Consider the following 16932-nt stretch of genomic DNA (forward strand, 5'->3'; position numbering starts at 1 on the left):
CAAATGAGGGAATAAGAGTATTGTCTATAATACACGGGAAGAGTGCCGGTATTCATTCAGTTCCTTCAACTTCAGGGGGAAACATGTAAATCTATATATTGCCTTACTAATAAATAATAAGCACATTTGTAACTTTGTTCTAAATCCACAAAATCAGAAATAGCAAAGATTGTCACATGAGAAACTCACCATCAAGGCCCTTCCATTAACTTGGTTCCTTCACCATCTAGCAAGTTAATATTACAGGACATAAAGACTACAAAGAAGAAACAACAGAATTTATAACTTTTAGTTTATCATTGAAACAGTCAAATATTTCAGAAAATAAAAAAATATTTTTTAAAAAATTTATCTCCATAAATTCTGAAAGATGTATATATTACCTATGTGAACAAAGACTTTTTTTTTTTTTTTTTAGCCTAAAGAAGTGACATGAGCATAGAATGTGTCAATAAGACCTTGTTCCAAGCTTGGCATCTTCTCACTGCTTTTCTTTTTTTTTTTTTTTCACATCTTCTTGCAGCTTTTTATACTCTGCTTTCTGGTGATCCACTGCTTTTTCCTTGTCCTGGGTGAAATATTTGGTTTTATGATTGCATCTCAAGAATGTTGCTGCTTAGGACTGAATTTGAAACTGATACTTCTCCTACTTTATCTTCTTTTTCCTGTGCTGTAACGAGAAATTTAGTGACTTCAGAAAATGTAGAGCTTGTGCTGCAATAAAAATTTGGCAGAAGTCAGTGCATCTGAGTTAACTTATCACAAAAGGATATCTAACCTTAAAATGCTCCTCAAAGACTTCCCTATTTAAAAAGTGAGCTCTCAAAACTTAAGATTTTATAGTTTGCTTTTTGAGAAGCCATCCAAACTTTGGCAAAGGATGTTTTAGGAACTGTTTATATTGTCTTAGTTCAGTTTGTGGTAATAGTTTTTGTTTAGCTATATTTGAGAGTCTAGTACTTATTAATGAGTTGTAGGCTGGTATCTTTTTTTTTTTTTTTTTTTAGCCTTTTGGTAAGATACAGTATATTTAAAACTGTTTAAATCCCGTTTCTCTGATGACATACGTGTCTAAGGAGTAAGTTTTCAGATTTCAAGTTCTCCCATTAGCTACTATAATGGTATCTCCTTAACATTCCATTTTCCTGAGATTGCATTAGAAAAGTCCATCATGAGGATTTGGTGAATGGCCACAAAACAGAGCCCGAGCAGAGTCATGAACAATATCGGGACCAGTGGTTTTTATCTTGTTAGTTAGATTTCTACTTCTCTTCAGAGCACATGCAGATGTTAAATGAAATTGCTAACAGTTCTTTCACATTTTACAGTTAATAGTCCTAACCCTCCTGTGTTGCTGGAAATAAGGCTACTTTATGTTATATCTTTAAGTTAGCACTCCTCAAGTTTAAGTAAGTGAGAAATTGTTTCATTTTAAGATACATAGGGAAGCAAGGCGTAGTTTGAGCCAAATGAGAGGAAAAAAGCCATTTTCACATATATAAAGTATCAATTTTCCAGTGGCTATTAAGGAGGATCATACATACTGGGCTGCCTCTCAGTATTCACACTGATTTAGCACAGTGAACGTGAGGAGAGCACTGGTTGAAAAGTAGAGAATTCTGAATTATGCCATTAAATGTAAACACATCAATTTAGCATCTAAGAATTTTCTTGAAAACCTTGCCAAAATAATGCACATTCTCCTAAAGAGAATCAGATTATGCCTACAGCTCTCCCTGGCTCTGACTAAATGAGCCCTACTGTTAACTCTGAGAGAAATGGTCCCAGAGAAAAGCAGGCCTGGAGGGAAATGGAGCAGGTGCCCCCAGGAGGCCCTGAGGGACCAGGTCAAAGCCAAGAGCACTCATGCTGCCCAGGATGAGGCAGGAGGAACTAATCCCACATTCCCTTTGCCTCTGTGCCAAGGCTTCTGCTTGCTCTGGAAGCAAAGCTGTCAGAGAAGCTGCAAACAGGTATTGGATTCTAGATGATTAATTCCCTAAAGCACCTATTCTCACCTGGGCCCTTGTGGCACTTGGCAATGCCTAAAGACATTCTTGATTGTCACAACTGGGAGGGGACCTTTGGCATCTAGTGCGTAGAGGCCAGAAATGCTGCTGTTTCCCTTTATGCACAAACAACCCCACACAAAGAACTACCCATCCCTAATGCCAGTAGTGCCAAGGTTGAAAAGTCCTGCCCAAGGGATAGGGCCAGTTGGTGAGGTGGAACTTTAAGCATTGCTGTGGATGCAATGCTTATTTCCAAAGATGCTCGGCCATTGAAATCTGTAAGAAGTGTGTATATTGCAGTGTGATCCCTGGCCCAGGAAGATCCCAGATGCCTCGGGGCAACTAAGCCCCTGCGCCACAACTACTGAGCCCGTGTGCAGCAACTACTGAAGCACACCCACCCTGGAGCCCGTGCTCCGCAACAAGAGAAGCCACAGCAGTGAGAAGCCCCTACTTGGCGCAACTAGAGAAAGTCCACACCCAGCAACGAAGACCCAGCACGGCCTAAAATAAAATAAAGCGTGTATGCTGTTTAGAAAGGATGTATTAGAAAAGTTGAGTTCTGGTGGGTGCTCAGTTACATCTCTTTGCAACCCCATGGACTGTAGGCTCCTCTGTCCATGGGATTTCCCAGGCAAGAACACTGGAGTGGGTTGCCATTTCCTCCTCCAGGGGATCTACCCAGGGAGCGAACCCACATCTCTTGCATCTCCTGCATTAAGGAGGGTTCTTTACCACTGAGCCATGTGGGTCTTACGTAAAAAAAAAAAGTCTCTTTTAGGACTTCTACTGTAAGCAACTTTTGAAATGTAGAAATTGAAATTCACTTAGATTTTCTTTTAATTTTACACTACAAGAGCCAGCATCCAGAGTCAATCTGATCACAAATCTGACAGAAAGAACTGTTCACATTTTGAGTGTCTAGTAATGTTTACTCGGAGAAGGCAATGGCACCCAACTCCAGTACTCTTGCCTGGAAAACCCATGGACGGAGGAGCCTGGTAGGCTGCAGTCCATGAGGTCGCTAAGAGTTGGACACGACTGAGTGACTTCACTTTGACTTTTCACTTTCATGCATTGGAGAAGGAAATGGCAACCCACTCCAGTATTCTTGCCTGGAGAATCCCAGGGACGGGGGAGCCTGGTGGGCTGCCGTCTATGGGGTCACACAGAGTCGGACACGACTGAAGCAACTTAGCAGTAGCAGCAGTAATGTTTACAGGCAAGTTAACTTCACTAAAATGACAGAATCAGGAAGTACCTTAGGTATTAATTCCCTCAATTTTTCCCTGACCAGGAATCGAACCTGCATCCCCTGCACTGGAAGCACGGGGTCTTAACCACTGGAACATCAGGGAAGTCCCTAACCCTAACCCTCATTTTATAGGACAGAGTAAATTTAAAAATGTCTAGTTTTCAGCTCCTAGGAAAAAAAAAGATGGTGCTAGTTTTAGTTACTGAGTTACTTTAGACTGTGTTCAGGAAGATATACAATAGCTTTGATCTGCTAGATTAAACTTGAGAAGTAAATTTTTTGCTGTAACACCTCAGGATGACACAACACCAGTCTGAGAGACATGGCATAAGTCTGGAGAGCAATCATGTTTAGACTGCTGCGGTGGAAATTCAGGCAAAACAGGATGAGAAGGGCCAGGCAATGAAGATGGCCCATGAACTGATTGACAGGCATCCCAACCAAGGACCCCCAAGTTGACAAGTTAGGGAGGTGAGCTTTTTAAAGAGTCCACGTGACAACTGGCCATGCCCACAGGATTTCTAAATGATTCTGAACAGCCTGGCATTCATTAAAGGGAAATGATCCAGCTATCTGTATTTGATCTGATCACGACATTCTGGAAAACCACAAATCTCTGTGAGCGTTTTACATACATTACCTCCTCGTCTTCACCACATCCTGTGTCTGAAATTATTCCCATCTAACAGGAAGGAAAGACATTCCGAAGTCCTCCTTCCTTGCCCTACATGATTCTTTCCACCCAGCACTCCAGCTGTTTCTTCACCTTGGAGATAAGTTGGCACCTTCAGATGCCCAAGCTGCACACCTGAACCCAAACTCTGTTGATGAGTTTCTTCTTGGGTCACGGGAAAAAATGAGCCCCAAGCCTCATGAATTTGCTCAGGATAAAAGGAGGCAATACCCAGAAGAGGCTCTGAACACTTAGAATAGTGCCTTGCCAATTCAAGTGGAATTATTGTGTCACGTGATAGGTTAGTGGTACTCGGGTCAGAGTTTAGCCTGGGCCTCAAGGGCACAGCACAGAACCTCTCCTGGCTCCAGGGCCGCAGTTAGCCTGGCAGACAGTGGGTGAGTGTTGCCTGTGGTACCAGCAAACTCCCTTGTCTGCCCACAGCCACGGGAGCCCCTGTTTCTTCCTCATCTGGCTTCTCAGGAGCCCCTGAACCGCAGCACCAAGGCTGCACTTGAACCCAAGCCCAGACACCCCAAAAAGTCCCAGGTGTGAGGACTCCAATTGTGCAGCTCAGCCTGCTTGGCCAGCCGGGGGAGCCTGCATAGAGATGGGCTGGGGCTCCGGCACTTAGGAGAGGGAGAGATTGAAAGCAAAATAGATCTAGTCCAGACTAAAAAGAACAAAGCTAAAAATGAGAGGAAATCTCCCCGAGTAGCCAAAGCTCGCCATACTTGTCCAGACATTGCCGGGTCTTATTCTGACTTAATCTTCCCCTGGCCCTTGTCCCCCCATCACCGTCAGATCTACACTCTCCCAAGTGTCCAGTCCCTCTGGCCCTGCACTTGCTCAGCAGCACTCCCAGAACTCAGTGTGGCCTCCCCTAGGAGGTGAGGCTCTGCAGAGGAGCCCTGTGTTGGGAGCAGCCACACTTCCACTCGGTGATTTTTTAAATTTCCAGAAAAATAGGAGTTTGGAAAGTTTTACTAATGATACAAATTAACAGAATAAAAGATGAAACACAGAGCCCTCCATGTTTGGCTTGAGAATCGATCCCTAGGTCTGGAAGATCCCCTGGAGCAGGGAATGGCAACCCACTCTAGTATTCTCGCTGGAGAATTCCACAGACAGAAGAGCCTGGCAGGCTACAGTTCAGGGGGTGGCAAAGAGTTGGACGCAACTGAGCGACTAACAACAACACATAAGAACCAAAACTTAATTTGAGGTCATCACCTGGAGGTAGGAAGAGGGTGATTGGGACTGAATTATAACATGTTGAGTCCTTAAAATGGAAGGATTTTTGTTACTGACCTAGATTTTTGTTATTGCATTCTAGTAAACATTTAGCCTTTATCTAGATAGACTTGGATATCAAAGACCAGTTTGAATGTCCTGATTTAATCTGATTAGAAACTGGGACAAGGCCTAAAGTGACTTTGTCCAGAGAAGCAAGCCAAACTTCCTCGGCCAACACAAATAAGATACCAGAGGGACTTTATCAGGTATTTGAATAATTACCTAAAGAAATAGATGCTTTCATAATTTAAAAAAAAAACTAGTTGATTAAAAAAAATTTTTAAGATACTAAAACCAACACGGGGTGGCAAAGAGTCAAACATGACTGAACAACAACAAACCTTTAAATGTGGGTCCTTTGTTCAAACTAAATCTCAATTCTAAATTATTATATGTTTATCCCCAAAGGTATAGAATATATAACCCTTATCTCAAGAAGTGAGTTTTTCTTAAGAAAAAAAAAAAATTCTTTCTGTTGTTACTTGTATCAGTTCAAACTGTGGCAAGATCTCAACTGGTAAGTAGCCCTGGGCTGAGCAGGTGTGCTCTGTCCCTCATTCATACTGGTAGAAACTTTTCCCTCCCAAGCAAACACTTTGACAGGTGTATACACAGTGAGCTTATTCATTATTCTGCAGTCTACAAAGAAGGACTTGGAAAAAACCACGGACTCAGGTAGGCAGGTTGCCAGAGCTGGACAGTGCTCAAGCAGCACTGGGTCCGACACCCGCAGTGTGCAGACACAGAGGGAAATCGGGACCTCTTCTTGGATGTGAATTCAGATGGTTTCTTCATTCAGATGAGAAAGGGTGAGTAGAACCTGAAAAGTGCTTCTAGTCTGTAAAGTGTCCAACCTCAAAAGGCAAAATACACCTTTAAATGACTATTGTACTGTAATCATTCCTGCATTTCTGGTGTTTTGTAAAGACAAACCAACAAAACTAAACTTAAACAGACAAGACATTACAAAGACCAGTTATGGAAAGCAGATGTTTACAAATAGCCATATATTCTGTCTGCCCATCACTTAGGAGATGGAAAGCCTACAGTTCAAGTATAATATACTTTAAGCAAATGCAAACTATATAATTACAGAGCAGCTAAATGGCTTTTCACATTACAAAATTGTTCTTCACAGCATCTCTCTACATAGCATTGTCACTTCACATTTAAAATATAACTTATTTACAAACATTTAATTTATACACAACTTCAGGAAATGTGCACTGGAGTAAAATGAGGGGGGAGGAAAGATGGAAGAAGGAAGAAAGTCACACCTCCATCCCATAACTCTGTCTGGGGATGTCAGGTTCCCAAATAGTAGATGTAAGACTTGAAGAAGCATGTGTGCTAACAATAATCACAGTGACATTTAAAAAATAATAATTATTTTCAACCTGCCTCTCACGATGAATTTTGTAGAAAGGTAGCCAAAACCTCCCAGACACAGAGACTAACATGAGGCTCTAAGTATATGAAATCTGGGACACGTAAGATACAATGGATATGGCACATCCATCCATCCAATATCAATATAAGGATATGCCACCCTGGACACAGGAAATTCATCTGGACACAGGCTGGAATTTTCTCTTACAACACTGTTTCAATTAAAGCAGATCTCTGTTGCAAGAGAAAATGTGGCAACTGATAGACCATCTGCCAGGTTCAAAAGATCAGGAAACGATTTGGTCTCAATAAGCCCAGGACGCCTGGCTTGAAGCACTGGGGTTCAGGGGCTGACCTGGGGGCAACCCCAGAGGGAGGCCCTCCAGCTTCCCCACCATGCACTTGTCTTCCAGGGCACAGATAAGCCAGGCTGAGGCTGAGACTGGCACAACCAGTGTGCGTTTTGTAAATGGACCAAAATGTGGAGGTTTTGAGAGTACATCAAAATCCGTACTATGAGGTTCAGCTGTCCCTGATCTACCACCAAAAAAGGACCCGGGGAGAGAGGGAGAGAAGAGTGTGCGAGATGAAGAGAAGGAGAAAGAGAAAGAGACTGGGGTGGGGCAGGAGGGAGACAGGGGAGAGAAGATGAACCATGTTCAGACGCTGCTTGTTCCCAGGGAATTATATTGTAGCAGGTCAAAGGAGTCGGTGAGTGGAAATGGGAATAACAACTCTGCTCACTGTGAGGGACGGCAAGAGAGGTCTTGAGAACACTTTGGTCTCCAACATTTGGGGCCTGTTTTCCTGCTTGGCCTCTGTGAGGATGCGCTTTGGGGTTTTCATGGGAGGTCTGGGCTCCCTGGCTTTGAGTCTGGCTTTGTAGTTCCTCGCTCCTTGTTTCTGCAAAAGCTGGAAGGTGGCCAGATAGCAGGGAGGGCACAGCAGGTTTTTCTCAGGCAGGCGGGACCAGTGCAGGCAGCAGGGCTCAGGCTCGGCCAGCAGGGGCGTCCGGGCCACCGGGGTGAGGAAAGGCTGCATGTCCTTGACTCTGAGGTGCCTGGCCAGCTCAGTGGGCTGCTTTTCGCCTGCCCCGTCAACCGCTTTCACTCCATAGGCATAAGCCACACACTCATCCTTCTCCACACTCAGCCCCTTCTCTTCTGGCCGCAAGAAAAAGTTCTTAGTCTTCTTACCCAGAACATCCAAGCCATCTGGGGGCGAAGACTTCAAGGGAGGGAGGACTAAAAGGGCTTTGGAAGTCAGGGAGTCTGAGGCAGGGAGAATTCTGTCAGTGCCTCTCCAGGGCCTTCTGGGGTCCTTGCCCCTAACGGTCTCCGGGGTGGCCCAGTCTTCCAGGCACCAAATGAACTCCTTTATTTGCAGACTTTTCTTCTCTCCCTGACTGTAGGTGGGAAAGCAGATTTTGTTAACTTCCCTGGAGGTCGTAGTGGGGCCTGGGGGGGTGCCTGGGGTCTGGGAGAGGCTGCCTCCATCCTTCTCTGGGCCTGCCTCGGCTGGAGCTGGAGCTGAAGCCCCAGACTCCAACTTCCCGCCCTCCGACTGAGGCCTGGCCTCCAGGCTCCCATGGGAGAGATTGACACAGAGTAAGCAGCTGCTGGCACTTTCTCCCACCCTCGCCTTCTTAAGCTTCTTCCTGGGCCAGATGCAGGCAGTTGGAGAAATCTGTCCCCAGCCTCGGACCTGCAGATAAAGCAGTGTGTTACTCTCAGCCTAGCTGCCCCCACTGTGGCCACATCCCCATTTTGACTCTCCTATTTGAATCAATATTTTTCTTCGGATTGACTTAATTTATTTTAACTTTTCATGCTTAGTTTAGCCTCCTACTATGCCATAGTATTTGTAATAGTATTTTTAAAGACTAAAATACTAAGCGATAGTATCTATCAGCACACTGATGTGCTGACTATATATATATTTTTTAGATGTGTATTAAAATAAATTCAGAACTATTAAAATAAAATCAAAACCATACTTGTCCCACCTGCCAGGCTTTCTTGTACTGCAGGCTCTCTGTGCTTGCCTGCACCAAAGAAGGCTGTGTGAGGATATAACCAAGAATACGGCTCCCACCAAGAAACCGACCTTGGCACCCAGATTTCGAACATTCCTCCCAAACTGTAAGAAATAAATGTCTGTTGCTTAAGCTGCCCAGCCTATGGTATTCTCTTCTAGCAGCCCGAACTGAGACAGGGCTGGAGCATCTCCTGTGGTGGGAGCCACCCCGGGCATTCTACAATGTGGAGCAGCACCCCAGCCTCAACCCCAGTACATCCAGAGACACCCCTCTCCCCTCCCAGCCCTAGCTGTGACATTGCCAAGCGATCAGACCAATTCCCTTATATTTCATTACTGATTCTAAGAATAGTTTAAGAATAAACCACAGGGTTCTGCATAGAACCACCAGGATAGAAATCTCTGGTCTCTTGGGGAGTTAAGTAGCAGGAGTTAAGTTAAGTAGCTTGAGTTAAGGGAATTGTGTTCTGGAGTCCAGAAAAGCTGGGGTCAAGCTCCTGCCTTGACCACCGCCTGGGAGATTTTGACACATTTCATTTTTGGTGCTTTGGTTTCCTTTTCCAAAAAGTGAGGCTATTCATAACACCTGAGAGGGTGAATGAATTGATGTATGTGAAGCATTTAGTACTGTGCTTGTCCATACAGAATGCTCATAAATACTCAATAAAAGGTACTGTTATCATCATCATTAATATTCTACCTCTGTTTCAGAGGTTTCTGTTTCCTTGCTTACACATTTTTTTTTGGCAACAGTAACTATTTCTGAAAATAGTAAAAGACTTGTATCAAAACCCTAACATGCACAAGACCTAACTCAAGAAAATACTCACTGCTTCTTCCCATCCAGTTCCAATGACAAACTCTTTGGCTTTTTTATCTTGTTCAAGTGTAATGTCACTGATATTGAGAAGACAACAAACATGATTCTTTTCACTTCTTTCATCTGGACAAGTATAGATTAATTCAGTTTCTTCTGTGCTTTGAATTTCATAATTTTCACTATTTTCTAATTCAGTCTCATTTTTGTGACCGAAATCCATTACTGTGATGGTTGCTTAAAGTCTTTAACATCTTCTTCCTGTGGTTTAAAATGCAAATGGAACTTAGCTTTTAATACTGCTTTGTTTCTTTTAAAAAACCAATTCAATAACTCAGGTGAAACATCATCAAGACATGTTCAGGAATAGACAGAAGAAATATTATGAAACCATCCATTGCCAACTATTGACATTATAAAATATAAGGCTAATTTCAAAGACTTATGGATTTAGGACTTCCCTGGTGCTTCCACTGCAGGGGGTATGGGTTCTATCCCTGATCAGGGATCTAACATCCCGCATGCTGAATAGTGTGGCAAAAAACAAATAAAACACCTGGATTTATTTAAAAGAAAAAAGATTCATTGTCCATTCTTATCTTCCAAACTCATGTAAGAGATGACAAATAGAAATGTGCAAAAAGCAATCAAAGGTCAACTAAAAGGGTGGCTATGTGATTTCTTACCAATTACATGCAGTTTCCTTCTATTTGGAAGCAAAAATCTGCAGTAGTGTAATACTGATTTTCTGATGGTAAAATTATGCCTTGTTTATAGATTTAAAGTAAATCAGAGCTCGTGTTCTTCCACTTCTTGACTTCCACAGAGCTTTACAATCTGATTTGGTTTAAGAATCACTGGTATAAAACATACATCAAAATCCATATGTTTCTTAGAAAATCACATCAAGGAAACACAAGGATCACAGTGAAAATGCTCCCATGGGAAAATGCATTTGCAGATGCAACTAGAAAATTGGATTTGGAGTACAAAGCAGGAAGGCACACACATGTATGCCAGAAGATATTAAATTCTATGACATACGCTATTGAAGTGGCTAGAACCAAAAAATGTACCAAGAAGAAAATGTTGACTGAGGTCCAAGCAAGCCCCAAAAGTACATGTCTGGATAAACAAGAATAAACCCAAAGAAAAGCTGATCCTTTTCAAGATGAAAAGGCCAAAGGAACTTAAGATATTTAGAAATGAAATAAAGAAGATGAATGAAAATTAAAAAAAGATGAGTGAGACTCTAAGAAACAGCCTATGGGAAATTCAGTGTGATACAGAAAATATCTTTTCTAGTAGCATTTAAACAGCAATGGAAGAAAATGATCAGCAAAAAACCCTGTAAATAGGGGCCTTCCCTGGTGGTCCAGTGGCTAAGACTCTGCACTCCCAATGCAGGGAGCCTGGGTTCAATCCCTGGTCAGGGAATTGGATCCCACATGTTGTAACTAAGACCTGGCACAGCCAAATAAATAAATAATTTTTTTCAAAAGCCTGTAAAATAGCTTATTATTTTACCAATTGAACATAAGTCATCATGATTTGCTTCAAAATAATCCTGCAAGGGGGTGGGGGTGGTTGGTTGTGGTTAGAGTGAGAACAAGGAAATAAAAAAAGCCACAAATTCTGTTTGTTGTAGAAGAGTGTGAGGACATTGAGGTTAACTGCACTATTCACTGTACTTTTGGGTCACTGTGAAATTTTCCATAATAAAATTTTTTTTTTTTTTTCAAGCCATCATGTTAACAGAATGGTTCAAGAAATAAAACAGGATAACAGTGGAGGTGAGCAAAGCATGAATTTTAATCTTAAGCAAACTGAATAAATGTATCAAAGAACAGATTTCATGGTTTGGATAATTTAATTGGGGTAAAGACCTTGAACAGGGACTTATTTAAAGAGATGTACCAAAAGGTGGGAAAAAAACTCAGAAAAAAATTGGAGAATATAGTTTATGAAGATGATTTGGAAAAGTGAAAATTGCTCAGTTGTGTCTGACTCTTTGTGACCCCATGGGCTATACAGTCCATGGAATTCTCTAGGCCAGAATACTGGAGTGGGTAGCCTTTCCCTTCTCCAAGGGATCTTCCCAACCCAGGGACTGAACCCAGGATTCACTCATTACAGGTGGAGTCTTTACCAGCTGAGCCACAGGGGAAGATTTGGAGACACTCCATAAATAACTGGCCAATTACTCTTTAAGTCAAAGGACTCAAGGCCTTCTCATTGAATTTACTGAATACAAAAGAAGGCATTGGAAATGCAGGAGGAAAAGAAAAAACACAGACATTACCTTCAGGATCTCTAACCCCACGTTGTGATGATGTCATTTGTTAATGGACTGAGAAGTACAGAGACTACCAAATGCCTTTCTGTTAGACATCTGGCAAACTCAATGGAGCTTTGACACCCTAACCAATCTGTAACTTAGAATACGAACTGCCCTGCTCCTGAAAGGAACAAAGACTTCATTACCACTGCTGCTGCTGCTGCTAAGTCGCTTCAGTCGTGTCCGACTCTGTGCAACCCTATAGATGGCAGCCCACCAGGCCCGTTGTCCCTGGGATTCTCCAGGCAAGAATACTGGAGTGGGTTACCATTTCCTTCTCCAATGCATGAAAGTGAAAAGTCAAAGTGAAGTCGCTCAGTCATGTCCGACTCTTAGCGACCCCATGGACTGCAGCCTACCAGGATCCTCCGTCCATGGGATTTTCCAGGCAAGAGTACTGGAGTGGGGTGCCATTGCCTTCTCCACTGGTCAGTGGCAAAGACACACCAATATTACAGCAGAGGCCAGAGAAAGGACATTATCTTCTGTTGCTACTCTTACAGATATGTTGTATAAAAGTTAAAATGAGGACCAGTTTTATCATATGTGGGTTTGGTTTTGTTTTTAATGGATTATGTTTTGGTGTTATGTCTAATAACACTTTGCCTAACCATAGGTCATAAAGATTTTCTGTATTTAATTTTCAAAGTTATATAGTTTTATGGTTTATATTTAGGTCTATGATACATTTTGAATTAAGTTTTTGAATATAAACAGCCAGTGGTTGCAACATTCTTTTTCAAAGATTATTCTTCCTGCATTTAATTTTTTTTTTTTTTTGGTCAAAAATCAATTGGCTATGTTTATTTGGCAAGAGAAATATCAATAACCTCAGACATGCAGATGACACCACCCTTATGGCAGAAAGTGAAGAAGAACTAAAGAGCCTCTTGATGCAAGTGATCAAGTGAAAAAGTAGGCTTAAAGCTCAACATTCAGAAAACTATGATCATGGCATCTGGCCCCACCACTTCATGGCAAATAGATGGGGAAAGAGTGGAAACAGTGGCAGACTTTATTTGGGGGGGCTCCAAAATCACTGCAGATGGTGACTGCAGCCATGAAATTAAGACGCTTACTCCTTGGAAGGAAAGTTATGACCAACCTAGACAGCATATTCAAAAGCAAGGACATTACTTTGCCAACAAAGGTCTGTCTAGTCAAGGCAATGGTTTCTCCAGTAGTCATGTATGGCTGTGAGAGCTGGACTATAAAGAAAGCTGACTGCCAAAGAATTGATGCTTTTGAACTGTGGTGTTGGAGAAGACTCTTGAGAGTCCCTTAGACTGCAAGGAGATCCAACCAGTCCATCTTAAAGGAGATCAGTCCTGAGTGTTCATTGGAAGGACTGATATTGAAGCTGAAACTCCAATACTTTGGCCACCTGATGTGAAGAGCTGACTCATTTGAAAAGACTCTGATCCTGGGAAAGATTGAAGGCAGGAGAAGAAGAGGACGACAGAGGATGAGATGGTTGGATGGCATCACTGACTCAATGGATATGAGTTTGGGTAAACTCCGGGGGTTGGTGATGGACAGGGAAAGCCTAGCATGCTGCAATTCATGGGGTTGCAAAGACTCAGACACAACTGAATGACTGAACTGATATTTATTTGGGTATATTTTAGAACACCCTATTCTGGCCCATTAACCTGTGTCTCTCCATTCACCAATATCATATTGATTCCTATCAGAAATCAGATCAGATCAGTCGCTCAGTTGTGTCTGACTCTTTGCGACCCCATGAATCACAGCACGCCAGGCCTCCCTGTCCATCACCAACTCCTGGAGTTCACTGAGACTCACATCCATCAAGTCAGTGATGCCATCCAGCCATCTCATCCTCTGTCGTCCCCTTCTCCTCCTGCTCCCAATCCCTCAATTATCCTGCTCCAGATTCATATCTTGATATTCAACAGTTACTCCTCCAACTTCTTTGAGATTGTCTATCTATTCTTGGACCTTGTATTTTGTATTTTCATAAATGTTTCTGAATCTAGAAAATTGAAAACAGTTTTAAGAAAATAATTATAATGTTTTAATTTTATCTTCAGTTGCTAAGTCGTGTCTGACTCTTTGCAACCCCATGGACTGCAGCACGCCAGGCTTCTCCATCCTCCACTATCTCCTGGAGTTTGCTCAAACCCATGTCCATTGAGTCAGTGATGCCATCCAACCATCTCATCCTCTGTCCCCAAATCTAGGACTTTTCCATTCCCATAGCCCCTGGACTCTATTTTTAAAGACCACAAATATTCTTATTTTAGGTAGTGACATTTATAATATACGTAAAGGTCATTTGCTTCATACATCACCTCTGATGATACCAAACCAGTGTGGTACCAAGATGCTACTATTGGTCCCCCAAATCTTTCTTCCTTTTCCTTTTGGAGACAGAGAAGCATTATCTATATTTCTCCTTGAAGTTAAGCAGTGCCTTGTGACTTATTTCGGCTAATAACAGGACTGAAATCATATGAGTCACTTCTAGGCAGAAGTACCTAAAAGCCAGTGATTCCCCATATTTGCCATCATATTTTGCCTGTACAGTTGGCAAAAGAGTCGGACACGACTTTGCACCTAAACAACAACAACAGTAATACACACACTTGGGCACATGCACTTCAGAAACTGCAGCACAAGGGCTCAGTAGTTGTGGTTTGCCGGCTTTAGAGCTCAGGCTCAGTAATTGTGGTTCATGGGCTTAGTTGCTCTGTGGCTTGTGGAATCTCCCTGGACCAGGGATCAAACCCCTGTCTCTTGTATTGGCAGGCAGATTCTTATTCACTGTACCACCAGGTAAGTCCCAAGGACCATTCTTCGAAAGACTAAGAGTATACTTGAGTCGATTCAAAGACAAAATTCTCATTAAAGGTAGGCTTCAGTTCAGTTCAGTCGCTCAGTCGTGTCCGACTCTGCGACCCCATGAATTTCCGCACGCCAGGCCTTCCTGTCCATCACCAACTCCCGGAGTTCACTCAGACTCAAGTCCATCGAGTCAGTGATGCCATCCAGCCATCTCATTCTCTGTCGTCCCCTTCTCCTCCTGCCCCCAATCCCTCCCAGCATCAGAGTCTTCTCCAATGAGTCAACTCTTCGCATGAGTAATGTATAATTTATGTTCACTGAAACTGGGTTAAAAAAAAAAAAACTGCTGCAGTAATTTTTCTACAATATTCCTAAAAGATAATGTAGTAAATTAAATTCTGAAAATCCTCCCTGCACAAGGTTTTCCATTCTAATCCCTGGGACTATTCCATGAATAAGTTATGTTACGCGGCAAAAGGGATTTTACAGATGTAATTATGGGTACCAATTGGTTGACCTGATGACAGGGAAACAATCTTGGTTTACTGGGATGGGCCTAATCTAAATGATGTACTGTACTTAGTCACTCAGTCGTGTCTGACTCTGCAACTCCATGGACTGTAGCCCACCAGGCTCTTCTGTCCATGGGGATTCCCCAGGCAAGGATACTGGAGTGGGTTGCCATGCCCTTCTTCAGGAAATCTAATGATATGTGTCCCTTAAAAGCAGAGAGTTTTCTTTGGCTAGCAGCAGGAGCAGCAGCAGCAGAAGTCAGAGATTTAAAGCATGAGAGAGGAATTTGAGACATCTTACTGACTGAAGAAGGCAGGCACTCTTTCTTTTTGCCATTATCTTTGCCACATTTCTGCTATCACTCATCCTTATAATCAGACTACAAATGGCTACCCTCAATTCCTATACCTCATAGCTCAGTCGGTAAAGAATTTGCCTGCAATGCAGGAGACCTGGGTTGGATTCCAGTGTCAGGAAGATCCCCTGGAGAAGGAAATGGCAAGCCACTCCAGTATTCTCACCTGGAGAATCCCATGGACAGAGGAGCCTGGCAGGCTACAGTCCATGGGGTTGCAAGAGTCCGACACAACTTAGTGACTAAACCACCATGTTAATTATCTGTGCTTTATGCTTCTTACATGCCCACAGAGCACAGCAGCTTTGATTATTCATAGAATGATTCCTAGGAGCGCAGTTTCTACAACCATCCCTCCCTATCAGAACATTTCACTCCAATCCCAGTCTCCAACTCATCTGCTTTTTCCAGTCACATTCATTACTCATTAAGTGTTCATGAGATGCCTCGCACTGGTGGTGGTTGTTCAGTTGCTAAGTCCTGTCGACTCTTTGTGACCCCCCCCCCCCCCATAGACTGCAGCATGCCAGGCTCCTCCGTGCTCCACTATCTCCCAGTTCAGTTCAGTTGCTCAGTCGTGTCCGACTCTTTGCGACCCCATGGACTGCAGTATTCCGGGCCTCCCTGTCCATCACCAACTCCCGTGGTTTATTCAAACTCATGTCCATCGAGTCGGTGATACCATCCAACCATCTCATCCTCTGTCTCCCCTTCTCCTCCTGCCTTCAATCTTTCCCAGCATCAGGGGTCTTTTCATGTCCATGGAGTAGTCGTTGGTATTTGACCATCCCATCCTCTGCCACCCGCTTCTCCTTCTGCCTAGCAAGGGTAGTAAAATGGTAGAGCAACCCCAGTCTTCCCAGCTCTCACACAGCATACAATGTACAGGAAAATTCAAGTCTTCAAAAACACAACTCTTGCCATCTGTTTCCAAAAGCCCAGGCACTTGACAGCGTGGCTCCCTACCCTTCTTCCAAGACCTTTCTTTCTTCCTCCTCTCGGCCCTCCCCTTCCTCCAGAATCCTACCTGGCCACAAAAGATGCCTCCCCTTCTTTCAATAGCTATGCCCTCCAGCGAGGCGCCCCCACCAACCCTACCCCTTCCTCCAAGGGCCGCTCTCTCATAGGGCTCCGCCCTTTCAGCGGCTCCTCCCACTGCCCCACCCACTCCGCACCCCACCCCCCCCCCCCGCCAGGCCCTGCCCACTCTTCTTCAGGCCCAGCTTCTTCTCTTCCTTTTACCTCCCCGCCTCAGAAGGCAGCTCCCTTCCCAACTGGGCAAGGCGTCTCGCTCTGCCGCCGGTGGAGCAGTCTGGGGCCTCGACCCGGAGGCGGGGAAGCGGCCCGGCCGCTCACACCCTCCTGAGGGGCCAGCGAGGTGGAAGGACCCGGGCAGGTTAGTCCCCGCCGGCGGGCTACAGGGGCGGTTGCCCTGCGTT

General features: G+C 43.6%; 1 protein-coding gene and 1 non-coding gene across 5 annotated transcripts; one reads left to right on the forward strand and one right to left on the reverse strand.

Annotated features, from left to right (window-relative positions):
• Positions 1-402: 402 nt before the first annotated feature.
• C18H16orf46 (chromosome 18 C16orf46 homolog) lies at positions 403-16932 on the reverse strand. Of its 4 annotated transcripts, XM_006044484.4 has the most exons (4): positions 16736-16932; positions 9493-9740; positions 7370-8329; positions 403-670 (listed from the first exon to the last, which is right to left on the reverse strand). In XM_006044484.4, exons 2-4 carry the CDS (start codon positions 9700-9702, stop codon positions 647-649), a joined length of 1194 nt encoding a protein of 397 aa, XP_006044546.2. In that variant the 5' UTR covers positions 9703-9740; positions 16736-16932; the 3' UTR covers positions 403-646. The 4 variants fall into 4 exon arrangements, with proteins under 4 accessions (XP_006044546.2, XP_006044544.2, XP_006044545.2 ...); XM_006044482.4 differs by lacking the exon at positions 403-670 and having other exon boundaries at positions 5845-8329; positions 16736-16929; XM_006044483.4 differs by lacking the exons at positions 403-670; positions 16736-16932 and adding an exon at positions 16521-16624 and having other exon boundaries at positions 5845-8329.
• TRNAG-CCC lies at positions 10844-10916 on the forward strand. The gene has a single exon. It is a non-coding gene; the product is annotated as a tRNA-Gly (tRNA).

This window comes from Bubalus bubalis, chromosome 18 (genome assembly GCF_019923935.1).
Source record: "Bubalus bubalis isolate 160015118507 breed Murrah chromosome 18, NDDB_SH_1, whole genome shotgun sequence".
NCBI lineage: Eukaryota > Metazoa > Chordata > Mammalia > Artiodactyla > Bovidae > Bubalus > Bubalus bubalis.